The 27,933-nt window shown below is 36.2% G+C and overlaps 1 protein-coding gene across 1 annotated transcript in view; it reads left to right on the forward strand.

The window, feature by feature from the left end:
* Nucleotides 1-5,344: 5,344 nt before the first annotated feature.
* The window catches only part of LOC308679046 (receptor-type tyrosine-protein phosphatase N2-like), a gene marked incomplete at its 5' end in the record, with an annotated part of 141,992 nt that continues 119,403 nt past the window's right edge, over nt 5,345-27,933 (forward strand). Inside the window, 2 exons of the mRNA XM_081346281.1 lie at nt 5,345-5,629; nt 8,480-8,695. Coding sequence (XP_081202407.1) covers nt 5,345-5,629; nt 8,480-8,695 — 501 coding nt within the window. The remainder of the gene's footprint in view (nt 5,630-8,479; nt 8,696-27,933) is intronic.

Here is a 27,933-nt window from a genome sequence, read left to right on the forward strand (position 1 = left end):
TGTAATACCTAGTAGCCAAGTATGATCCTTACTTCCATCAGCAATAGCTTTTAAAGTTTGCAGGCTTATAGTTTTTCCTCTTTGGCTGAATAGTATTTCCATTAATAAAGTTGGTTTGTTAAAAGAGCCAGCCCATTTATAGGGAGAAAAAGAAAAAAAATCTATTTAAGATCATGAGTGACAATGTAAGATAGTATCTATATTAATCCAGAATTGCTTTAATCACAGGTCCTCCAACTTTTCCACATGGGAGGATGTGTGCAGAGTTTGCAAATAAGGAATGATTTGGAATATATCCTGGATTGTCACTCATGTAGTCCTATCCAAAGAAAATTCCCCTTAAATTCTTAGTTTTAAGAACCAAGTCTTATCACACTTAGCTGTTCTATTCTAATTTTTAAGAACTCTTTGGGAAAGCATCTGAATACCACTATATAGTACTGCATTTGGCCATATTGGCGTTGCCTTGCTTTTTGACTTGTTTTATCAAACTCAACCTTGAGGGAGAAGATAGATGGTGAAGGGACTGCATTCAGATGTTGTGCTATGTTGCAAAATTGCTTTCTGATGCCATATGAAATAATTTTCTGATTAACAAGGCAATGACTTTGGGCTCTGTAGTTCTTACATTGCATAGTGGTCAGGTATTTATAATACGGTTGCTTTTTATTGGAATGTCAGGGCTTTTAAACCAGCATTTGTTAGAGATCCCATTGCCAGCATCAAGCGGCTGCAGGTTTCGCAAACTTATATCATGCTAAAGGTCTCTAAGGAGTCATAAGATACATGGTTTACTGAAAAAGAGCACTATCACAATCACTCTGAATTGCACAACAGAGGAAGATACTTGAGAATAATATGCAACAAATATCCTAATATAAAATCTGTATATTTACTACTTTAAACATCTCAGGTATGATAGCTTTAATGTTGAACTCTTAAAGTTCAACATTAAATATAAAGTTGGGATGTTATGGCACAGTGATGGGAAGTATGATTTTTTTGGGGGGGTTGAAGTTTTGTGGGATTATATTCTTGTTTTATTAATGCTGATTATCAAGGTAGCATACTTTTTAAAATTAATAAAAAGATCACTTGGTCCCCTTGTTATCCAACTATTGAGTCCCTGCTCCCCTACTCTTGTTATCCTGGCCTTCTGCCTCTCATTTCTCTTAAATGTGAATCATCTATACATGTCAAATTCATACATATTTTTAAATTATTTTACACCTCTTTCCCATCATCCAATTTCAAATGAGAACACATCTGATTAGTCCCGAGTTGATTCTAGGCTAAATTTGATGGTTGGATTCAGGAGAGGGGAGAGATTGCTTAATATTACTAGCATTGCCTGGGTTTTGAAAGGATGCTCTCTGTATGCACTTCTCTTATATTAAGAAAGGAGATTTTGAGATGGATCCTGGTCTGGGCTTGGTGTCCAGGCTTTCAGAAAACCAGGTTTCTTCTCGCTCTTCTGTTTCTTGCTATTTAAAAGCACACATTTCACATAGGAGGTTCACAGCTATGGGATTCACAATAATGTCTCTTATGAGTGTTTTTTTCCCCCAAGAGTAGAGTGGGGGAACAAAGGATTGTATTCTAACTTGTGTCATCTGGAGAGGATCATTTCTAGAACAGTTAAAACTGCCTCCAAATGTCATTTAGTTTGCTTTTGGATTTTTGTGGATTCCTTATCCAAAACAAAAGCTTCTTCAAATCTCTTTTTGCCATTGACCGTTGATTTTCATTCAAATTTTCATTCATCCGTTTGCATCTTGATCTGACCAGGTGAGGGTAAAGAATGTTACAGAGTTAGTTGGTTAAAATTCAAGTCCCACCCATTTTCTGTTTTTAAAAAACCCCTTTATTGAAAACTTACTAGCCTTTCTGTTATGTGTTCTATTGAAACATACATTCATCCTTTATGCAATCCTGAATTCATATTGCCATGAACTTATTAGCTTCAGTAAAATGATTGTGCGATATGTTGTCTAATACGTATTGCATACTTTTGAGAATTCTTCTTGAAGTGTTAGCGCTCTGCAATCTTTATAAATCAACATTAATATAGTTTGCTTGGATTTAGCTTGTGTGAATCCAGGCATTGTGGCTTATGTTTATTGAACAAACTATGGCTTAGCCATTGAATAAAAGACTGACGCTGTTCAGAAACTGCCTTAATGTTGCAGACAATTCCTTAATACTGTCTGAGGCTTGTCCCCATGCCTTTCAGAGTGCTGATAGAATTTCCTGGAAATTTTAAAGATGCTTCAATAATAAAGTCCTTCAATAATTGAGCCTCTCCTTAGCTGGAAAGGTGGTGAATTGCATAAATGTCCCAGGGCTGGCATTCTATCTCAAGGGTTCTGTGCAATGAGAGGGTCACAGGTGATCACCTTTTCCTAGAATAATTTCCACTTCTGTTTTCAGAGAAGGAACCTCATTTATTCATCCAGAAGAACTTTTTCAGCCAATAGATTGGAAAGGAAGTAGCCTGAGAGATGATTCATTTCCAATCAGCACTAGGATGAAAACAGATTCAGTAGACATCAAAAGCTTGCCTAATAACTGAACCAACTTATTGTATGACATATTACTAGCACCTGCTGCAATGATAAATCTGTATTTTAATCCAGGCAAAACAGAAGCAGTATAAGAATAGTTTAGAATATTTCACCTAAAAAGGCATTAGTTTGTGGGGGAAGGGAATAGAATGCAATTGAACGGAAGACAGCAGGGACTCTCAGAGAGCAAGTGCTCATCAAGGACGAAGGACAGACTGGTTTAGCAAATATTTATAAGCTTTTTGTGAACTTTCTTATGTTAATTTTTTGTTAAGGTTGTGCTAGTGGAAGGGGAGTTAAGGTGGAATATGATAAGCTTTTTAAATAAAGACTACACATTGCAGCCAGTTCTATATAATGCTGGCTTTAGGTTTTGACAGACTATAAAACTAACATGCACTCATTTTGAATTAATTTGCAAATATTCCTGCATCTACATGCAGAGACATCAGAGGCCACAAGATTCTGTTCATGTTGTGTATTCATTTTCTTTTCAATTTTTTTATCCTGCTTATTCTGCTTGAGTTATTCTTACAAATAACTCAAGACAGTGAACATATCTAATATGTTTTCCTCTTCCTGTTTTCCGTACAACAATCCTTTGAGGTGGGCTAGGCTGAGAGAGAGTGACTAGCCCAAAGTCACCCACTGGCTTTGTACCTGAGGTGGGACTAGAACTAATCTCCTGGCTTCTCACCTGATGCCTTAACCTAGACCATACCGACTTTATAAACTTTCTTTTACAGTTTGTAGTTTTATCATTCTATCTCAAAATAATCAAATTGCTAAAATAAAAAATATACAAGAGAAACAACAATTGGAGATAGTGTAATAGAAATCCTTTTTGTAGATACCACACATACCGGTATATTCTGCTTTTTAAATTGTGGTGGCCTTTCTGGCAAAGATGTGTATTTGATCTGCATCCAAATTTCAGTCCTGAGTAGATTTCTGACTGCCATTTTCAAATAGGCCACGTGTAGCAGAAAAATAGGGTAGTTTCCTTTCTTTATGTGCAACTTAGGTAAGTTGTCCACATCCCAGTCATTTATCACTGATGCTGCTTCAAAGTGTTGATTAACTTGAAGAGAAACCGCTTTTAACTGAAAGGCAAAAGAGAGGCAGGACACTTCCACCTCTATCTTTTTGAAGTAATATACTGGATTTGGCATGGGAGATCAGCTTAACACTCTGGGCCTGCTAAAATAGCACCCAGTATCTTCATTTTCAACAGTGGAGAACCCAATTTGTAAAGCAGTCTGAAAACCCATTCAGGTCAATAGATTTGGAGAGGGGGGATTTCATTATGCAAATGACAACCACAAAACAAACTCAACTCTGTAGCAAACTGGAATGTGTATGTTTTAAATAATGCTGAAGATGAAAAAAATGTGTACTTTCTTCACAGTACCTGCATAATAACCTGCTGCCAGTATGAAGATATTTTTAATTAGAATCTCTAAAATTACTAAAAAATTCTTGTAGAGGTTCTCCAAGCTAAAATGCATCCTGCATCCAACTCAGGAAAAAAAGAACTCTAAATTTAAGGATACTTAGCATTTTCTCAGAGGTTCGTTAGTGCACAAGTGTGGAGAATCTGCATTCCCATCACCTGTAACACCTCTTGAAATACAGATACTGGTACCATTTTATCGATAGGAAACTGAAGTGGGAGAGAGATCATCAGGTGTGAAATTTAAAGCTAGATCAGTTCTTTCTTGAGGATATAGTATTTATTTGAATATCTCCACTGAAGGTATGGTATTTCAAATAATTCTGTTTAACACACATACACTCTCTCTCTCTCTCTCTCTCTCTCTCTCTCTCTCTCTCTCTCTCTCTCTCTCACACACACACACACAGAGATATTCATTCTCAACATTTTATGGATTACCTGTAACATAAGCTAGCATCTCCTGAATGTACCAATCCCAGACTGATTCTAGGCATATTTAACCTGCAATTCTAAATACACCTGACTGGGGATACAAAGAGCAAACAAACAATTTCCTGAGCTTTTTGGGGTAAGATGTTTTATCTGATTCTGTGCAGATAACTTATTTCTGAGTAACACTGCTTAGAACTGCTTAGAAACTAATTTCTAAGGCCACCTTAGCTACAAAGGCTTGTGATGCTTGGTGGACTTCCCTTAACTATTGTGTGCTTGGGAGTGAAATCTTAAAAAGATCAGTAGCAAGGAAAACTAATTACAAGGTAATCTAACGCCCCGCTGCTGAGGAGCCTGTCTTGCAGAGTCAGTGGAGTATCCACCTTCCCCAAGAAGTGTGGGCTTAGGATCCGAATCTAAGAGACCCTCACGAGAGGATCAAATGCAAACGTAAAGTTCCCTTAGCAACCACCATTGGTGTGTTGGTGCGCGCGCTACAGAAAAAGAAAGGGTAGTATGGAGACAAAATAGGAGGGGCGCGCGTAGTTCCTCCCCATCTAAGATATCAACTGTTGAACAGCACTTAAGGGAGGCGGGCTCGATAGAATAACAAGGATGGCTTCTCTTCAAAGCTGGGGTTCACATATCGCATTGCGCTGCAATAGGTGCTGGTGAGAACTAAAGCTATCACAGACCCAGCCACGCATCAAATTCTGGAGAAGAATAGGGAGGCTTTTGCCTTCGCTTTGCTGTGGGTGCACAACACAGCTGCCGGGGAAGCGTCGGCATGCCTTCGAAGCAATTGGTCCAGCCGCTTCGGAAAGTGGAAGGATCCTTTGCTCAGCACCGCCCCGCCTGAAAGATAGAGAGGGGGAGAATCTGGCCAATGTAAATGACGACTTCCAAGAGGTTGGAGGGCATTCAGCGAAATGCTAACGATAAAGCTAAGGCCGGGTTTTTAGGCTCCAGTCCCAGGAGACTTGCTAGTCTCCAGAGAGCAAACGCCACAGGAGGAGACGGCCAACCCACAACAGCAAGGTTTCCAAGGAAAGCAAACTCCGGGCGAGCGGGAGAATCTGGCCTAAAGAGCTTTGAGAAGTTGAAGAAAAGACTCTTCCGAGAGGGAAGTTGGATGGCACTGGGAAATGGGCAGAGGGAAAGAGCGCACCTCTCTCGGGTACTCGCCCTGCCCTGACCGAGGAGAGCGGCCTCGGACGCCTCCTTGGCTTCAGTTGGGAAAGAAAAGTTGCCTCGCAGCGGGATGGCAGTGCGCGCAGACTGCAAGTGTCATCAGAGAATGCGCCCGCACCGGACTAGAGCGCTTCTTATAGCAGCCTGCATTCAAAGCTGGACCGTAGTTGCTTTTCCACCGCTGGGCTTTCTTCCTTCGTTACTACTACGGACACTGACCCTGCCGCCTTGCTGCACAAAGGGAAGGAACTTTTGGGCAACCATATACCTTGCTCCTTTCCTTCTTCATCCGGCTAAACAGCCGGCCGGGGTTTCATCGGTTCCTCGGAAAACGCGATTCGCTGGTTGTAGCATGCATTTCCCTACACATAGTGCGTTTATTAAGAATTGCGTCCTGTGAAGCCCTATTCTCGGCTCGGCAACGCCTCTCCGCAGTTACCTCGCTTTGGGGAGACAAGGAACGAGCGTGGAATTCGACTGCCTGAGCCAAAGTTGCCACGGGATCTTGAGAGGGGTCGCTTTCTGCTTTCACGGGAGGCAGAGCCCGCTACGGTCGAGAGGAACTTTTCCCAACCGAGTTGCTTCCGGCTGCGCTTTCGAAGTTAAGCCTATTTCAGTGAGACGTGTAAGTTCTGGGAACTTAATTTCCTTCTCTGCCTAACGCAGACTAGGTACCCACACCTTCCCCTTTCCCAGCATCCCCGCAATGAAGATATTTCCTTTGAGCCGCTCCCTTCCCGGCACTCACGACCGAAAGGGAGGTCGGCCTCGGGATGAAAGTGGTCCTAAGGAGACCCGGTCGAGGCGGGCGCGTAGCCCGCGCCTGTTCTTGAGAGGCGTCTCTGGTCCGGCGACCCTGGGGGTCGCTGTCCCACTCCGCGCCTGGAGAAAGGGACGAGACAGGTGGAGATTTGGAAAGAGACTCCTCCCGCTGGCGGGGGGGGGAGGAGGAGGGAGCGCACGCAAGTCGCAGAGGCAAGAGAGGAGTTAGCTTCAGCTTCATTCAGCTTGACAGCGAAAGCGAAGCGAGCAGCTGGCGACGGCCGCCCCTCCCTGAGAAACAGGCGAGGGTGCGCGCCTCTGGCCTCTAGTGTTGCCTCCTCGCCTCGCTTTTCGCAACAAGGCGGGGAAGAGTCTGTCGGACTTGCCTCTCCCTTCCTTTCTTTTAAGCCGGGGTTACTCACGAGGCCGGAGAACTACGGCTAAGCAAGAAAGCTAATTCATGGCAAGTCCGCCAAGACGCGGTTCTAATTGCTTCGGCGGCTTTCCTAAGATAGAGACAGGAGGAAAAAAAAGAAGGAAATAAAAGGGAGAAAGAAAGAAAGAAAAGGAAAAAAAAAAGCCCGCTCGCAGCTTAACATAAGTGCCGCTTGTGGACGTGGCTCTCCGGGAGAAAATTAAATGGAGACTAGCTGAATGCAGAGCAGAAAATTACTGAAGATAGGCGTGGTAATGAATAGGCCGGGCCTGGCAATGAGGGGGGAAAGATCCGTGTGGTTAGTCCACGAAATGAGGCGGTGAAGAGGACTTGGCTAATTGTTCGCATCTTGTAGCGGCCGGAGCTGAAGCAGGGGCGGGCTTTTCCATTCATTTCCCTGGTAAATGTGAAGCGCTGGCCAAATGAGCGCGCCTGCAATCTTCCATGCCTGGCTTTTCATAGCCAGGTTGCGATTTTAATTGTTGCTAATATAGCTTATAATGAAGCTAATGAGGGGAAATTATTAGACAACTTTTGTGCGAGTGGAGCACAAAATGCATCGCTTGTATTTCTTCCCTTTTTTGTTGCTACGCGCGCACATAGACACACGCGCATAATTTAAAAGGCAACATTGAATTAAGTTTGAAACGTTTCCCTTTCCCTCTCCTTAGAAAAAAGAAAAACTAAACTTTATTTGATTCTGTGAACAATAAGGCGGAAAAGAAAGAGATGGATTTTTTTCCACGTGAAAATTCTTCTCCATAAATAAAAATAAATATATATATATTTTGGAGAAATTATTTAAACATATTCGGGATGATGAGTGAAACAAAAGAAATCCACTTCCCACTTGTATAAAAGGGAAAGCTGACTAAAAAATTAAGCTTATTGTTGGAATATTTCTTTTCTAAAACTAACTTTGCACAATCCAACAGTTGAATTTAAAAAAGGCATGAACAATGCAGTGTTATCAAAATGGTATTATCTTTTTAATTTAAAAGCAACAAAAGGTTATTATTTGGGACAATTTGACTTTTTTTTCGTTCATTTTATTGCATTTTATTTTGCTTTTGTACTGTTTAAGGCTACAGAAAAGTAGGATTTGCAGTCTCTCCAAACTTCATTTAGAACGCTTCTATTTAGTGGTTTTTCAAAATATATAAATAAAAACAAATCTTACTCAGCTCACTTGTGTGTGTGTGTGTGTGTGTTTGTGTGTGTGTGTGTGTATATATATATATAGTATGTATGTATGTATATGTATGTATGTATATATATATATATATATATATATATATATATATATATATATATATATATATATATATATATATATATATATATATATATATATATATATATATATATATATATATATATATATATATATATATGTATGTATGTATGTATGTATGTCTGGAATGCATGGAAGGATCTTGATCTTCAAAATCAATTCCGAAGAATTGAGATCTGTTTCAACAAAAATAATTGCAAACACTAAAATTTTATCTATTTAATAAAAAGTAGCAGCTATATTCAATTAAGAATTCTCTTTCTAGCAGGATTAAAAAACGTTAGAATAAATAAATTCTAAAGCATATCATCCCCCTTTTTGTTTTGTTTTTTATATCAATGTAGAAAAACAAGCTGGAACTTTTGCCTCACCAGGCTCAGGAAGAGAAAGATACCACCAAATTTTTCATACTGACACTCCTCTCCATTGCTTGCATTTTGGGGGTCCTTGTGACTTCTGGAGTGATCTACTGCCTCCGCCATGGCTCTCATCACAAACTAAAGGAGAAGTTGACAAGCCTAGGCTCTGATCCCAGCTCTGATGCTACTGCCACTTATCAGGTAAAAGTGACTTTCTCCACTCTTATCAGTTCTTTGTTTTTGTTGGATACTTAAACGTTATTTATTATCCTGCATGTGAGGGAATGTTGCTTTTATTTATTTATAGCTGAGGTAAATATTTTTCTTTAAACAATACCATATTGGGAGTTCTTCCATTAATATTCCCCGATAGACTGTAACAGATTTTTATTGCTGGTTATTAATCTTGTCTATTTTTGTAGCTTGATGTAAATGTGCCTTTAATTAGAAACATTAAAAAATGCAGTTGAAATGCCTCTGGAAAAAATAAGATTAGTATGTAAAATTTGTCATTGCATACTAAATATTAAAATAATCTTTATGATTTATTAGGCACGGTTAATGCACTTATTTGAAAGTACCTCTTTTTCTTTGTGAATCATTGAATTATTGAAGGTCTGATATGAAAATAAACTTTGACCTGTAGAGTTGTCAGTTTCTCCATTATATTATGGAATATAATGTTGATACATTTATAGAAACTAGAAAAGTTAAAAATAAGACTATTTTATTCTGGGAACAGTGGCACTTAATAGGTTGAAAGCATGAAAATAGATAAATCTTCTCCAGTAAATTATAAACAAATTAGGATAAATCTTTAATGTTTCAAAAACTTTCTGAGAACTGAAACTGTTTATAATAGGCAGTCCATATCTTTTGCCTTCATTGCTATATAAACAAATCATATAGTTATTCAGCAATGGCTGTGAAACTTCTTTGATATATAAATGCTAAAATATATCCTTAAACAGAAAATTGTGCATTCAGATAATGAAATATTTTAAAAACTTTTTGTTTAAGACTTCCATTACATATATTTACTTTTTACATTGTGTTGTCTGAAAAATGTACACACTTCCATATTCCAGTATATAAAAGCATAAATTTTAAAAATCTTTAAATATCCCTCTTTCTCCCTCTAATTTATCTCTTTCTCAATTCATATTTTATGCTTGTACTATGTTAGTACAAATTTGTTATCCAATGACATTTTTAGTAATAGTGATATAGCCAAGTAAGTGCCAATTATTACTGTTTCAAAGGAAGAGCCCTTAACTTTAATTCTAAGTATAGGAAGAAAAATAGAAATGCAATGTTCAGTTAAAATTGTATGAAGGGAGAAGACAAGGAAAAGAATTTGTAGAAAAACGAAGCTATATGAGCTGAAACTAATACTGAAACTACATATAAATAATAATAAACAAATGTACAATTCATTTGGTGAAAACTTTTTAGGTATTTTTAAGATATATTTAATATAAAATCCCTTCTAGTAATGCTGATAAAATTAGTAATTTGAAAGTAATTATACTTATTTGTAATAAAAGAATAACAGAATAACCTCTCAGTGACAATTCTGGTTAATAATATCTGTAATTAAAATCTTTCTCTTCCAGCAGGAAAATTGTTTGAGTTTCTGGGAATGACCTTTTTGCTATTTCTCTTGGGCACACTGGTTAAGTTGATATTGATTTTATAATGAGTTTCTATTGTTTAATAGGAATCTATATTCCAGATGCTAAATGAAATTTAAGCTTCAATTCTTGTATTTTCATTTATTCTTTTTAAAATTGCTAAACCAAAATATAATTCCATATATTTTTCTATTTTTCTTAAAGTGTTTTAACACTATAGTCCTAATTGTGTCAGCTCAAAGGTAAGTCTCACTAGATTCAACAGGATTTAATTAGAGGTAAATGAGAATAGGAAGTGCAGCCTAGATCTAATAAATTTTAATTATGATCTTGAGTTTTCCTAATATCACCAGTGTAGTCCCAGATCCATTAATTGTTAGAACAATTGCGATAAGGGAATTGATTTGACAGTTGGAATTTAAAAGCGTATTCGGAAAACGACTTGATTCTCATCTTTGGGAAGCAACTTAACTCCGTGTTTTGAATTCATCATATATAAGACTATAACCCAATAGTGTTATAAAACTTTAATGTCTATTTTGCCTTTACCACATAGTAATTTAATAACTCCTCTGTTTTTTTGCTCCCAGGTATAATAAGTGCCAAAGTTCCATACTGTGGATTCTAGTGAACAATAATCCTTTCTTATACATTAATGTGATTGTTTTGCTCACTTTCACAAAGAATCTGTGAAAATATTGAGAGAATAGAAATTTCCCCTTCTCTCACCTCATCAAAACAAGTACAGGACAACTTCATGTGTTCAAATAGCCACAGGGAGATCATTCAAAAGATTTTCATAATTGGAAGTTTGGATTAATGGGTGTGCTGTTTAGTGTGGCAGAGTTGACCTGGGGCTATAAGAGTGACTTAACAGTGTTACAAAGAACACGGAAAGCTAGTGCTTGCATAATAGGGTTTCTATCATATAAAGAAAGTATTGGTATGAGTACTCATTTTCTAATTTTGCCTGGGGGTGTTGAAGAGGGAAAAGCTTATTATTCTTGGAATAGCAGGAAAATACCATAGAAGCAATCCTTTTTAAAAAAAACTGATTTCTTACTAGTAAATTTTTACTGGCTAATCCTAAGTTTATCAAGAATAAGCCTTATTGATCTAAGAAACATTTACCTCTGAAATGTACTTACTGTTCTGTGTAGAATAAATATTCCACGTACAACTTTTTTTTAAACTCTCCCAATTTACCAATTTAATTAAAATTCACTTAAATATTTAAATATTTTTTTCTATATGATGAAAATCAAATAGAAGATAAACTAGGTATATTTAACTGGCAATAATTGTAGTGACTCTCATTAAGACGTTGAGTTAAAGAAATCACAGCCAATTTTCATTTTTAAAAATTAAGCCTTCACTATATTTAATCTTTAGAATTCAACCATGGGAGTTTAGTTAGAAATGATCCCTCACCAATAGTTAGAAGATATGATCTATTTGAATAATTGTGCTACTGGCAGGAGAAAAGGGAGAATAAACTATTGTAAATTTTTTGCCAATAAGAGAATATTTGCATGACACATTATTCAACATTTTATTTTAGGGTGAAATCAATGGTGAAATATCAACTGAAGCTAATGTGCATATGAGCTCCTGAAAGCACTTTGCAATAAAGGTGGAGCTCACATTGACCCTAGTTATAGAAAAACATAATACATATGATGAAACATAAGTCTTTGTTGCACCAATCAGTAGTTATTTTCTTCCCAGTAGAAATATTTATACATATATGGTATGCTTTGGCAACAGGATCCAAAGCATTTGGATGTTGTTAATTAAACAAATCAAATCTGTCAGCTGTTGAAGAACTTTTCAGCTATATATATTAAAATATGAGGTAAGGTGAATTATCGATGGTTTTGAACATTTGAGATTGTATTTAGGGACTGGAGGATTGTTAGGTATACTCATATAGTTTCGAATTTTGTTTGTCTTGATTATTTTTATTTCTGAACAGTGCTCATAATATATGCATCTTATTTCTTTGAAAAAATGTAACTTGATTTCTCAAGTATTCCTTTTGTGTCCATTTTATATAGTCATATACTTGCATAGCTGCACGAATAGTAATATATTTAAGGCAGCATCAGAATCATTAAAACAGATTGTTACTGCTCCCTTTGTTTTACTTTACTTGTTTGTTTACTGTGATTGTTGCTGCTGTTATGGCTTCCTTTCATTTACTATAAGTACTATAAGCCAATCTAGTACCCTGGGAATTCTATTTTCTTTTTTGATTTTTGGGGGTGGATGATGAAACCACTAAAATGTCTTTAGGGGATACTTGATATTTTACAGAATTGAACCTCCATATATATATAGAAGCCATATGATGGTATGTCACTGTGGAGGTAAAGTATTAAGCATGGTGTACAAGGGGAACAATGTGTAATCAGTAATAGTGATTGCATATTTTCATTGTCATTTATGTCATCGGTGAGCAATTTAATAATGGAAGTGTGCATTGATGACTGCTGCTCTTTAGGGATGCTCTATTGTTCCAAGAGCTGTTTATATGATTCTAACTACACTATTCCTTTTGACTCCTTCCTACAAATTACTGTGCTGGGCAAGATGATAGCCAATTCATTTATTTGCTAGATGGATAGGTAGGTTGGTAGGTAAGTAGATAGAAAAGTAGATATATATACATACATATTTACTTTCTAGAAACATTATTAGAAATGTTCATTAGTTAACACAAGCTCTTTGGACATTGGGAATTATCAAAAAATATTCTTCCTTTGAGGGAGATTAATATTTTTTACTAAATAACATTATGCTGAATATACGTATCTTTATGTTGAAATCCACCAGTTGTTTTAGGACTTTCTTTACTCATTTGAGCTTAGTAAAAAGTTACAAAACTTGACTCAAATGACTGTTTGCTTAACAAAATTGTAAGATCTTCCCTTACCAAAGAAATAACTGATCAAATTTGCTTTTAAGTACTTTGGATGCTTTCCAGTCAAATTTGTTGATTATCTTAATAGTTCCTGCTTATGTATATTATTCTGCTTAATAGTTGCATATTGTTTGTGACGAATAATATTTAGGATGATTCAAGGCTTGTGTTTATTTCTTTGTCCAGCTTCATTTGTTTAAGTTTAGGAATCATAGTTCTTAGATTAAATAATTCCATAGAGCCTTGGTGGAGCAGTGGGCTAATGCCTCCTTAAGTAACACCAGCTGCCTGCAATTAGGGCAGGTTCGCATCCCACCAGGCTCAAAGTTGACTCAGCCTTCCATCCTTCCGAGGTAGGTAAAATGAGGACCCAGATTGTTGGGGGCAATAAGCTGACTTTGTAATAATGCCGCTTGGGGTGTGTGTGAAAGCCCTAATAAGCAGGCATATACATAGAATGAAGGCTACTGCTAAGCTTGTAAGCCGCCCTGAGTCTTCGGAGAAGGGCGGGATATAAATGGAATTAAAATAAATAAAATATTTCTGTAGGCAGCTTATAAATATGTCTTAAAACATCAAAGTGTTCATGTGTGCATACATGAACAAAGCATTGTAAATACATATTATACAGACACATCTGCTTGCTCTAAAATAGGATAGAAACTTTATAGGCAAGTGGAATCTAATAAGCTATATAAAGATAGGAAAAAATAAAAATATTTTGCAATTGCATTCAAATCACCAGGCAAGTTCAAATGGCCTCTGACAAGCTGGTATATTCAAAAGGCTGAACACTTTAATGTATCACTTGGAGAATCGCTCTAGCTTGAGAGACCTGTCGAATACTCCATTATGAATGTACTTATAGATCTACGGAGCTGCATTGAATGGAGTAAGAGGAGGAAAACTGAGCATTGATAGGAAAAAATGGTAAGATTGGGTAGATTGCCTCTTGGATTTTTTTATTACTGAACTAGTGTATTGACTTAATTTTAGTCTGTCATTATGAAAATAACTCTCCTTCTAGTCCAAATGACAGAAAGGAACTGGTATGGTTAGTATACTTATTTTTATTATACTTATTTAAGTTAAAACAGTTTGCATCTTTTAAAAAAATCCCCATGTCTGGGTTTTATAAGAGTATAAGTCTATGATTAATTGCAATTATAATCCAGATTACAGTCATCATATTAAGTGGGATAGAAATGAATAATTAATTATTGTGTGTGCTGCTTTAACTATACTAACTTAACTAAAATTAAACTACTTGCCTGAAGCAAAACGATTGTCTGAAGCTGATGTTTAAGTAAAATCTGTTGGTATGAAGTTGATCAGACCAACATAGATAAAATACAGTGGGCTGTATTTTGTTCTTTTATATTGTGTTGTAAAAATGCTTTAATTTTTTATGCTTCATTTTTCATGATATTTATCAAAAGCTTCTGCCATGGTGAGTAATATCATTATTTGAGATTTGTGATTCTAAGATATATGGCATGCAGAAAAAAAATATATCCTTAATAATCCTTAATTATATCTTTTGCAATTCTCACAAAATTCATTTTACGAAGTGTTTTTAGGATTAATTTCTCCTAATTTAAAATATTAGTAACTGAAAGAGAATTGCAATTATGCCTTTATTGGTTACCATATTAAGGATTTCTTTGTGTAGTTCCAACGAACCAGTCTGTTCTAATAACAAAAAAAGTGTAGAAGAGTAGGTTGCAAAATGATATTTCACTGTGAAAACCTGAAATGTATAAAGAGAAAAAAAGAAGCAGCAAAGTAAATTGAATCAGATATCTGGGGGGGGGGCATATAGTATTGTATATACTATATAGCATATATATTATAGTAATTAACCTCAAACTATCCATCTTCTTTACTTTATATATTTATTAAATCAGTGAATGCTTGACATGTCCATTCAATACTATATTGTGTTATGGGGCTAATAAATTAAAACAGTGTCATGAGGAAAATGAACAGGAATAGAAACTGAAAAAAAGACTGTTAAATTAAGGTAGTATTCATGACGTTTCAAGCTTGCTCTTAAAAACACCCCTGGACTTTGCAGGAATGTTTATAGTCATGAAATAAACTTTTCTTATTTAGACATTTGTGTTTGGCCTACTTTTTAATGACAGGAGGGGAAAGCAGCTGGTGCTAGACATTTTGGCACTTTTCTTTTTCATTCCTCGAGACAAGCCAGAATTGCCAACATTGTCCTATTTTGCCATAACTGGTGGGATTTTTTTCCTGCAATAGCTGTTAGTCTGATTCTAGCTTTCATTGCAGTAGAGGTTCATGTAACTCTCTTGCTCAGTCTTTCTGACACAAATGGTTAATTACCTATCTAGCTGCATAAATGTTTCAGGATCTGTATTAGCAAATGTTAGAAATTTTGAGAGAGCAAAACTGTATATATGTAACACCTATTGCAAGTGACTCAAAGATTGGGATCACTGCTCTGAACCTGCATATTGCTGCAATAAATATATACTGAATGCTATATATTTTCATCTTCCCCAAAATTTTCTTTGTCTGGTTCCCAGCGCCTTTTGCTTCTCTTCTAATTTGCCCATGCATTCTTTCTAGATAACATGAGAAACCTGAAATGCATGTTTTTACACCGGAAAAAACTCCTTTCACAAGATTTTCAAGGTTCTGAAGCTGTATGAATTGTAGGCTTCTTTAACTATTAAATACATATCAATAATAGCTTACTTTACAGGTATTAGAGGGGTTTTTTAATGTAAGTTGTATTGTGTGATGATCTTACCATCTTACTTTCTCCTCACCAATTTTGTGGGTCCCATTCCTATCCACTAACACTTCACCCAGGAATGCCACTTCCTACATTTATCAGCCTGAGCTCTTTTCGTATATAAAAGTTTTATTAGTTTAATAGTATACGATACAGTGAAAATACAAAAGTAAATAGTGGAAAAGACAGGGAAGGGAAAGGGGAATAGAGAAATGAGGTAAGGAAGAAAAAAGAAAAAAAAGGCATTGACTTCCGACTTCCTTTGGTGCAGCAAAGTAGAGTTTCAACTTCAAACCTCAACTTTTTACTTTTACAAAATAATATAAACTAGCCATTTCAATAACATCAAGTCTGTCTAATTGGTAAAACCCAAAATCAAATTTTCATTTTTTTACCTCAAGCATAAAGTCTAGAAGCGGTTTCCACATGGCAGTAAAAGTGTTCATATTCTTTTCTTTAATCAATACAGTCAGTTTAGCCATCTCTGCTAGCGCCATCAGCTTTTGTAACTATTCCTTCATTGTGGGAATCAACGTAGTCTTCCATTTCTGAGTGTAGAGTAATCGTGCTGCTATTAACATATATAACATCAAAGTTCCATATTTTTTTCCAGGTCATTGTCCATTAGCCCCAAGAGAAAAGTCTTTGGTTTCCTTTCTGTATTCACTTTAAGAATTTTCTGTATTAACATTTGAATCCTACTCCAATATTTTCTTCCTTTATCACAATCCACCATAAATGGTAAAAAGTCCTTTCCTTACCTTTGCATTTCCAACATTCATTTGAAATACCTTTATATATTTTTGATAACTTGTCTGGTGTTAAGTACCAACAGTACATCATCTTGTAAACAATTTCTTTTAAACTATAATTTAATGTAAATTTTATTCCACATATTTTCCCATTGTTCAACCATTATATTGTATCCCAAATTCCTTGCCCATTGAATCATACAATGTTTTACTTGTTCATTTTCAGATTTAAATTCAATAATATTTTATAAACTTTAGTTATAATATGTTCATCACTATTGCACAATAGGGTTTGCAGTTCATTTTTAACAAAATTAAACCCAATTTCTTTTTCTTTCAATTGCATATATGTAAACCAATAGCAAACATGACCTTCTGACTCTAGCTCCTCCTTGGATTTGAGGGTAGGCTCACCCAAACTGAGATATTATTTTACCGTAGGTCCACCAGTTTGATTTCATCACCATCCCTTTTCTTTAAAAAAGCTTCTTGTGGGGAAACCCAAAGTGGCACCTTCATAGAGAACCAGTGGTGGGATTCAAATATGTGAACAACCGGTTCTCGGTGTGGATGCTGCTTCCTGAAGTCCATTCTGGGCCTGGGCAACCAAAAATTAGCTACCAGTTCTGCCTAAGTGGTGCGAACCAGCTGAATCCCACCACTGTAGAGAACCTTGTTTTATATTTATTCCAAATTCTTAAAATGGCATGCCTAGTAAAATGGTTATTAAAATCAACATTTACTTTAACTTTGTCATATCACATTCATAGCCTTCTAGGTCCAGTAACCTCTTGTTCTGAAGGTTCATCCATTCTTTTAGCCAAACCAAACAACAAGCATTAAAATATAGTTTCAAATTGGGTAAGCCCAAGACCCTATTTATCAGCCAGAGCTCTTTTTAGCTCTACTATCCTGGAATATCTTGCGGAAGCCTAATGATTTTTCTACCTATTTTTGATCCCAAGACACCATAAGAATTCATCTGGGAAAAGTAAATCAAATGCCCTCTATTTGTTTGGATATCTCTGCCAAATCTAGCTCTAGGATATTCATAACTCTATCTTTTGTTTAATCACATGATACACGCACAGCTCATCTAATCATCCATTCACCTGCCTCTTGGTATGGCCATGCCACAACATTCAAGGTACATTCTTTTATATTTTTACATAAGCAGTATGCATAAAATTAGTAAATGGACCAGGCTTAGCTTTTTAGTATTTTTTTACTTAAGGCTTAATAAATATTTATAAAATTTGGCATCTAAAAGGGTTTCCAAACTCTTCACCTCATCATCCTCTTTATGAAGTTTCAGATTGTTTATCAACCCACAAATTTTTGTTGTATGAAAATAATTTAATAAATGCTATTCTAAATATTGGTATTATGAATAATATATTGACCACTTTGGGGAATCTGGATCTAAATAATACCCCATACAGTACTATGTTTATATATTCTATTTTGCTATAATACCAGTGTCTATTTCAGAAAACTACTCTGCTTTCATATTCCTACTCTGTTTACATATCCCAATCAATCCTTTCCCAAGGAAACTAATGTTTTCTTTTCTCCCCCTCATGTTTCTATTACCCCTAGTGAGAACAAACAATGAGCAGCATACATCCTAATTTTAAGAGAAAAGAAAATTAAAAGTTCAAAATACAGCATTATCTTTAAAGATATTTCTCAGATGGAACATCTTTCTTTCTGCCTTCTGATGTTCTTCATCATTTGTTGGAACGTATCAGTCTCTCAGATAAAGGATCAGATGAGAAGGGGTGCTGAGGAAAAGAGGAACAAATGGGACTGATCTGTTCTGTGAGACCCGTTGTTGTCATCATTCTTCCCATTTCAAGAGTGTTCTCTTTTGTAATTTAGGGCTCCAGTGTTTCATTTCAAATCCATTCCTTTCATTCAGCTATCCCTATTCCTCATGTATGAAGTGTTCTTTTATATTACTCCTTCAAAGTTCTGTCCTTTTATCTGTGCAAGTCATCTTTTTCTGTCTAGTCAGGTTTATGTCTGTTTGTATCTGCTCATGGCTAAATACTAACTTGGTGTTTTGTGCTATCTTTGTGCTGTCTAAAATCAAATTTCCTCATAAAATCTAAAAAAGTAATGGGAAGAAAGGCAGATAAAATAGATCAGGGACCCTAGGCATTTTGCCAGTCTTTATCAAAGCAGGCAAATCAGTATTTCTAATTATCTTCTTTCATTGTGTATGTATTTGTATGAAGACGTGTGTGTGTGTGTGTGTGTGTGTGTGTGTGTACACACACATACATCAGTCATACAAAATAAAAAGTGTACAGAAGGCATTGCCTTTATGTATTTTTCATTTGAAGAAAAGTCAAACGCTGTCACATGTGTATGTATGTATGTATGTGTGTATGTGTACACACACACAGACACATACAAACATTCCAATTGAAATATCTGCCCTCTTCTTGAAATTTGAAAATTGCTTCCTCATTGTTTCGAGAATACATAGATAAAGTTAAGCAATTTTCCAGCTTGCTGTGTTTCTACTGGCTGCACTTTTGCATTAACATTGCATCATATACAGGAAACTTAACTGGAAAAACAGACAGTAGTGGTGATTACGTGGGTGTCTTGGCTCAAGTTGTCTAAAGAAATTAGCACCAAATGTGGTTGTAGCAATGTGATTCAAGGTTCCACAATGTCTATGCCTTAATGATTACTGTCCAGTTGCACTCACTTCCATATAATGAAGTGTTTTGAGAGATTGGTAAAGGACTATATGTATTCATGTCTTCCCCCTACATTTGACTCATTACAGTTTGCCTATTGGAAGAACCGCTCTGTAGAAGATGCATTTTCATCTTAGCTTGGTGCACCTGGAAGGGAAGAATACTCATGCGAATGCTGTTTGTTGATTTTAGTTCAGCATTCAGGAAAATCATTCCTCAGCATCTGGTGAACAAACTGGGCCTCTTAGGTTTTAATACTCCTTTATGTAATTGGATACTTGATTTCCTTATTGATAGGCCCCAGGCTGTGCGAGTTGGAAAAGAAGTTTCCAATTCCATTTCCTTGAGTGCAGGTTCCCCACAGGGCTGTGTTTTGAATCCGCTACTGTTCACCTTGATGACCCATGACTGCTGTGCCAAATCTGCTACGAATCATATTATGAAGTATGTAAACAACATGGCAGTGGTGGGTCTTATCCAAGATGACAGTGAAGATGTTTATAGGGAGGAGGTGAAGGCTCTGGTGGACTGGTGCAATAAAAGTAACCTGGTTCTAAATATTGATAAAGGTGATCATAACCATACCCCGTTCTATATCAAGGCTGCAGCTGTGTAGGTGGTCAACAGTTTTAAGTATCTGGGGGTGCAGATAACTAACAATCTTACTTGGTCTCTTCATACATTATCTTTAGTCAAGTGTGCAAACCAGTGTCTGCATTTCCTGCACTGGATGAGGAAAACACCTCTCTCTCCTTCTGTCCTGGCCACTTGTTACAGAGGCACGATTGAGAGCATCTTAACAAATTGTATCACTGGTTTAGTGGTAGCAGTGCCTCAGATAGAAAGTCCACACAGAGTGGTAAGGACACGTTATTCAGGATGCTCCCTATAAGTGCTATGTGTTTAGAGCTCAAAGCATTGTTAGAGACCCCGTACACCCACTTTACGGTCTATTTCTGTTACTGCCCTCTGCAAGGAGGTTTTGAAGTATTTCTAGCAGGACTACCAGACTCTGTATTAGCTTTGTTCCCAATGCCATCCGTCTGGTAAACTCGCAAGATTCATTTTTCTCACCATGCACATGTATACATAATCCGAACTAGACTGTGTTGTTTCTCTGGACTACATATGTGTGTGCATGAGGGTATATTTATGACTTATTTTATTTTTTGTCATATTTATGCAGTGTATATTGGAGGTGGGTATCCTTTGAGAGCTGTATACAATGAAATCTCATTTTAATGTATGCTGATTAGGGTATATTTATATTTATAGTATATTTAAAGTGACAATGTTTATTCTATTTATTTAATATGCTAATAATAGAATAGAATAGAATGGAATGGAATGGAATGGAATGGAATGGAATGGAATGGAATGGAATAGAATAGAATAGAATAGAATAGAATAGAATAGAATAGAATAGAATAGAATAGAATAGAATAGAATAGAATAGAATAGAATAGAACAGAATAGAACAGAATAGAACAACATGGAATGCAATGGAATATGGAATGGAATGGGATAGAATATGGAATGGAATGGAATATGGAATGGAACAGAACAGAATAGAACAACAGAACGGAACAGAACAGTATAGAATAGAATAGAACAGAACAGAACAGAATAGAATATCACTTCCAAAGCAACATATTTTAAAGATGGAAGAAATGTGTGAGAAAAAGTCCTATCTAGCTTTTAAAATTCTAGAGGAGATAATTAATCCTGTCTATGTGTGAAATATTTTAATTGGAGCTCAGTTTATTGTATCAAGAATATTAAGAGAAGAGGTAAACATGGTGAAGAACATAAAATGCTTGCACCTGTTATTTCTTGCTTATTGTGTCATGAAAGTGGCTGTCATTTTTTTAAAAAAATCTGATGTTCCTCATTATAGAAAAAAGCCCTTTTGAAGCTAACTCCTTTGATTACTTCAGCACCAGTTTTACTCTGAAACATGTATTTTTCTTTTCCTTTTTTATTAATCTCAGCTTCAACAGGACTTCAGTAAAATTTTGCTCAAAGGCTAATTTTTTTAAAAAAAGGCTTTCTATATCTTTCAATAAATAGGGGGATTGCTTTGAAATAATATTGAAGCATGTAATGAAATGTAGGAACTCATAATCTATGATCAGTTGTTATTTCAATAAATAGGGGGAATTACATTGAAATAATATTTAGGCAAGTAATGAAATGTAAGAACTCATAATCTATGATCAGTTGTTAAAATAGCTGTTGTTTTTCTGATTCCCATTATAACCCAACATGATTTGTTTGCCTTTTGAAATCAGTATGGACCTTGGACCCAGGAAATGCATGTATTTGTGCCTTGGTACTCACCTTTTTTCTTCTATATCTTAAGAAGTGATAAGTTGGAACAATTTTCCCACTCCTTACCTGGACTGTAGTGAATATTGTTTTTTAAAGATCTAGGACTAAGACCTCTTTTTTAAAAACAGGTTATTTTTAGAATATTTGCAGAAGTATGCATACTTGTGCATAGATACTTCTGCTATGATTTGGTGAGAATCTGAAAATCAAAAATCAAGTTTATTTTAGTTGACATCCTTCACAAAAGGGATTAGACATTTTTGTACTCTCTTTGGATATTAGAATGATTTTCTAGAAATAATTGGCTACAATTCATGGAGACTGCTGTTTCACATACTGATTTATGGAATTCATTGTCTCAAATAGTCTTGTTGATTTGCACCTGAGATGTATTTTTATAATAATTATTAAATGACTTCCATCATGGATATAGTCATATAGGGAGGAAAGACATAGAATCATAGAATTTACCATAAAACTGTGGATTTGGAGCATCTAGCAGCAAGGAATATCTAGTCCAACCCTTTGTGTTTTGCAGAAAAAACATCTTTGAGATTGGCTATGCAGCTTCTTCAAAAAAAATTGCTGACATGGAGAACCCATAAACTTCATAAATAGACTATTCCACTTTTGTATAAATTATATAATCAAGACAAAATCTGTTTAGCTTCAACATATGTCCATTATTTCTAATCCTATTTTTTAGTGGAAAATAATTCTTTGCCATCTATGGTATGCTGTCATGCATTTGAACACCGATTCTGTGATTCTGCTCAGTCTCTTTTTTTTCTCAAACTGAGCAAGTTCCAGAGTGTCCTCGTACAGAATATCCATATACCTCTCTATTATTTTTGTTGTCCTTCACTGAGTCCTACCAATATCTTGAATCACACATGGTATTCCAAATAGAGCACGGGTTCCCAATCGGGACTGCGAGATGATATTTCAGAGGGTGCAAAAACTTGGGTTTAGAAGTTTTAAAATTATAATGTATATGCATAATTTGTTGCTGTTATTTCAAACTTTTGTAAGGGGTGCGAGAATATATCAGAAGCGTACTAGGGTTGTGGGGGTGTAGAAAAGGTTGGGAGCCACTGAAATAGAATCTCCCAGGCAATAAGACTTATGGTGTTAGTTTAATGCATTCCAAAACTGCAGTAGCCCTTGTAGAAGCTGCTGACACCATTTCTCTCATGTTCCCCCACCCAGATTAGATTTAATTTTTGTTTGTCATCCTGCATGTTCACTAGAATTTTGTGTCATTGACAAATCTGATAATTCTCCCATCAGTGTCATTGTCCAAGTCATTAATAAAGACAATGAATAATACTGGACCTGAAAAATCCCCAAGGGATTCCATTGGTCACTTATAGTTGTAGTATCAACAGGTTTAATACATGTCAAACTCATCACGTGACGTCATGCAACATATCGGGACAGTTTTGCCATTCCTGGCAATGTGGTGGGCACAACTTCCACATAACACGTCTGGCCCGTGGGCCAGCAGCTTGACACCCCTAATCTAAACCATATATCTAAACAGCTTGTCAGTAAGAATGCCATATGGAATCTCTTCAAAAGCTTTGTTGAAATTAAGATAGATTATATTCATGGCATTTCTTTTGTCCATCATGTAGTTATAAGGAGACATGATCTGTCTAATAAATCCTATGTTTGACAATAGCAGTCAGCATATTTGTAAAAGTTTTATCTGGCATCTTTGTTACTTACTCTAGCACCTTTCCATGTATTCATGTTAGACTCACAGATAAATAATGATGGGATCTTCTTTTTTATTTCTTGAAGACAGGGATGGGAGGGTGACATATTTGTTCTTCTTGGATTTTCTGACACCTCCCCAGTTCTCCAGAATTCCTCAGAAATAGCTGACAGTGGTTCCAACAATTCTTTAAGCCAATGTTTTCAGTATTTTAAAGTATATTTTCCCCAGCCTGTGTACTTGGTGGCATTCAGTTTCAACTAGAAGATCTTTTACCACATTCTTATTGACCTGCACCCATCCCTATTATGCTTGTGGCCAGTTTTGCTACTAAAACACAGTTTCTTTTGGATGTAAAAGAGGCAAAATAGGAGTTACGCTGTCCTCCTTGTTCTTGGTTCTGTAAAGATTTCTCTGTTTGGGGAATAAGCAGGACATTTACCATCTCCCTTGTCTTCCTCTTGCCATTGAAATATTTGAATAAACTTTTGTTCCTGGATTTTGCTCTTTCTAACCTTAGCTTATTTCCTGCCTTACATTGTTGTCCGGGCCTATTCCAACATTTTTTATCTCAAGTTTTATAGACATACTTGGTTATTAGCTTTTCTTCCATTTCCAATAAGCATCCTTTTTTACTTTCATCTTTGTAAGTTGCCTGTTTTAACACACTAGCTTCCTTAGATGTTTCTTAGTGGCTATGACAACTTTGTCTTTAAAGTTTCATTTCCATTGTACTTTCCATTTTGCAGTTATTAAAATTGAAAATTGAAGTTATCAAAATTTCTGAAATCCATAGTTTATGTCTGACTATTCTGTTACTGAGCTTTTTGTTAAAATCAAGAACTCTTAACACTGCATGTTCTCTTGCATCAGAATTCCCATCACTTCACTATTTTGAATCAAAGCCTTCTTGCTAGTAAGGATGAAATTGAGTAGATCCCAGAGTGCCAATCTAAATCTGCAGTCTCCAGATGTTCTTCAAGGGCAGTCTCATATAGAGCGCATTGTACTAGTCCACAGCGGGGAGTGTGTGACCATGGCATGAATAACCATTATCAGTGATCTTAGGCCAATATTCCACTAGAATGTACAGGATTCTAACCAGTTCAGTATCCTAGTTTATCTTTAAAGCCAATCTGTAAGAACTCCTTGTCTCTATTGTGTGATTTTCTGTTCTTTTGAATGTTATTTTTAGAGCTGTTCCTCACATTCCCTGACCATATGAGGTATTTTGATGCATTCTAGGAAAGATTCCTTTCAGTCATGATGCCCATCTCTGAAACAACTTTACCATAGTAGTTTGTATGGAGAAGTCCTTTATTTTCCTGGCAGTCCTTTTGATGTTTCCCAGCTTTTCAACTTGTACCAATAAGTATATTGCCTAGCCGGGGAACAGCATGTTGCTGATTTTGACTGATATAAAAAGCAGTGTTACTTCTCATCTGTCTTGGATGGGAAATCACCAGAAAATTCTAGTGATATAGGCCAGACTAGGAAGAAAAATCCTCAGGAGAATAGAATGTCAATCTGTTTCTGTATTGTTGCCAGAAAAAATGACCTGGAGGTATCCGTGAAGTCACAGAAATTGACCTTAGCATGAAGGAAAAACATTTTCAATTGCTTATATAGATTTCCTTTTAGTGAAACAAACAAGCTGATGGGAAAGCAAGATATTATTTCATTATTTTAATGTCTTTGCTCTTCAGTCAACCTATGTATTCAGTTTTCTGGAGGCTCCATCCTTAGAAGCAACTTATCTTTGAATATCAAATGCTTGGGAAGGAATGTTGTCTTAATGCCCACTTTATAAACTTTCCAAAATACTACTTGGATAGTATTGGGAAGGGCATGCTTGATTAGATGCTACCCTTATGTCCTGAAACTGAAGTAGCTACATAAAAACTGAAAGGAACAAGCTTTAGTTATCTGACTAAATATGGTATCACTGTCTGCATTTTAGAGATATAACAAATCAAAGAAGATTTCCAGTTGTAGATAGTGTTTGTCTCTGGAATAATGAGTTTTGAAACAGGCAAGGTAATGTGAATGTTCATACATTTTTAGCCATGCAAGTGCAGATTTTATTTTACATCTTGTATATGGTGGGTGTTCTGGTAAAGTTTCCGAGGAATGTGCCTATATAATATAGTTAATAACTGTTAGCTGAATACCAGCTTAATCCTAAAAGAGAGAAAAAGATGAGGAAAAAATTCAAAATTGCACCATCCTTGTTTCTTTTTGGTATAAGAGAGTGAGAATAGACTTTTAAGTTTCTCTTATTATACCTCAACGATAAAGTCATTGTGGCATCTGTTTCTTTACCTGGGCTGCCTTGGTGGATCAGTGGGCTAATGCCTCCTTAAGTAACACCAGCTGCCTGCAATTAGTGCAGGTTCGAGTCCCACCAGGCTCAAGGTTGACTCAGCCTTCCATCCTTCCGAGGTAGGTAAAATGAGGACCCAGATTGTTGGGGGCAATAAGCTGACTTTGTAAAAATGCCTCTTGGGGGGGGCAAAAGCCCTAATAAGCAGGCATATACATAGAATGAAGGCTATTGCTAAGCACATTGATTTGTGCTTCTTAGATTGTAAGCCGCCCTGAGTCTTCGGACAAGGGTGGGATATAAATGGGATTAAAAAAAATAGCTGATAATGGTTATAATCAGTAATGACAGGCAAGGATTGTATGATGACCAAGAAATGTGACAACAATAGTACATATTTAATGTATAAAGAGAGAGTTTCCTCCTTTAAATTTCTGGGAGTCTACCTCTGTGAAGATCTAACTTGGAAAGTTAACACAACTCAGGTGGCTAGAAAGGCCCAACAGAGGCTTCACTTTCTTAGGGTCTTGCGGAAGAACAGGGTAGAACAACAGCTAATGACCCTCTTTTACCGGTCTACTATAGAGAGCGTCCTCTCGTATGGTATTGTGGTTTGGTATGCTGGTCTGACAGCCCTGGACAGGAAAGTATTACAGAGAGTAGTGAGCACAGCACAAGACATTGTGGGCTGTTCCCTGACACCACTGGATGACATCGCCAGGGCTCGTTGCCTTGGAAGAGTGAGGAAGATTCTCAGGGATGACTCACACCCTGGACGGTATCTCTTTACTCTCCTGCCATCCGGTAGGAGATATAGGAATATAGCCAGCCGTACCAACAGGCTGAAAAATAGCTTTTATCCGTGGGCTGTTAGGCTTTTAAATGGGACATAATCTTATGCAGAATTGACTTGAGAGGCCGGTGTGTGGTGTAGTTGGTTCACATTGTGTGGTAGGATGGAGGGTTTGTTGTCACTGTGTGTTGGGGGGAGAGAGCACGGGGGGAGGATCAGCTAATGTCAATGTACACATGTTGTACTTTGACAATAAAGGTTTATTATTATTATTATATAATCTTTATAAATATATAAATTCAATATTTTCAAATGGTAAAGATTGAAGGTAAGCATTATAATTTGCTATTTATTATCTCTACTTGATTAATACTTAGAAATAGAAATTATTACTCTAATCAAATTAAATTCCAACTTTGTCTTATGAAAACACTTTCAGACGGTCTCAAATTTGGTGTCCATGTATGCCAGGGGTACAGTGTTGGTATAATGGTTAAACTAAGTGTGGGAAAACCCAGGTTGTAATCCTGGGCATAGAAGCTCACTGGGTAACATGGCATAGTCAGTGACAGAAGCTCACTGAGTAACTTGGAGCCACTCATATTCTCTCAGCCCAACGTATCTCATAGAATTGGTGATGACACACTGGACTGCTAAATGGAAAGCAGACAAAAATCTAACCAGGCAGATACTAAATTGAGAAAATCTGTGCTATGCTTACTACCTCTTTTTCAAATTACATAGCTATTTTTTGCTATTAATACAATATTCATTTTGTTCAATATTTAGTCTATATTTTTTCCTCTGTATCATATGTGTCTAATACTACTATAAGTACGCTGAGGCTCAATTTTCTACCAAATTTCAGTATTGCTATGAAGACTCATAATAGGTTTAATATTTGCCCTAGAGTTGCTCTGCTGAAAAACACCTTGTCTATATTGTTTATTACTTGGCATCTCTATCAGTTCGGCAGAGGAATCTGTTTTTCTCAAATTCTGGGAACTTTTACCCATTCTGCATGTGTGAATTAAATGGAAGGAATGACCATAGCACCTTCTGGTATTGATTGTTTATTGTCTCTGAAATACAGTATTCCAAATAAATGCAATTTATATCTATTTCTAAAATGATGTCCCAGTCACTAGATGTGAGACTTCAAGATAGAGCAGACCAGAAATCTGTTGTATTGTCCATTCTCTATTATAAAACTATAGAAACAAAATGTTGCAACTCCGAATGTGCTTCTCTCTCTTTTTATTTTTGTGAAAACTAGAAAGGAGATAGTCTGAGAAATTTACTCAGATTCTATTCTTGCCCCAGACTCAGTTCCCTTTTGTTTGACATCGATTTTGGTAGTGTCTCTTCTTCTCATCTCTCAAGGTCATTCCCTCTGTCCTCTACATCACAATACATAGATCATCTTCTGTTTAAGGTTGGTTCTGAACAGTGCTTTTTTTGTAAAAGAAAAAGGTGCCGGAA

Source organism: Vipera berus (assembly GCF_964194415.1).
Source record: "Vipera berus genome assembly, chromosome: Z".
Taxonomy (NCBI): Eukaryota; Metazoa; Chordata; class Lepidosauria; order Squamata; family Viperidae; genus Vipera; species Vipera berus.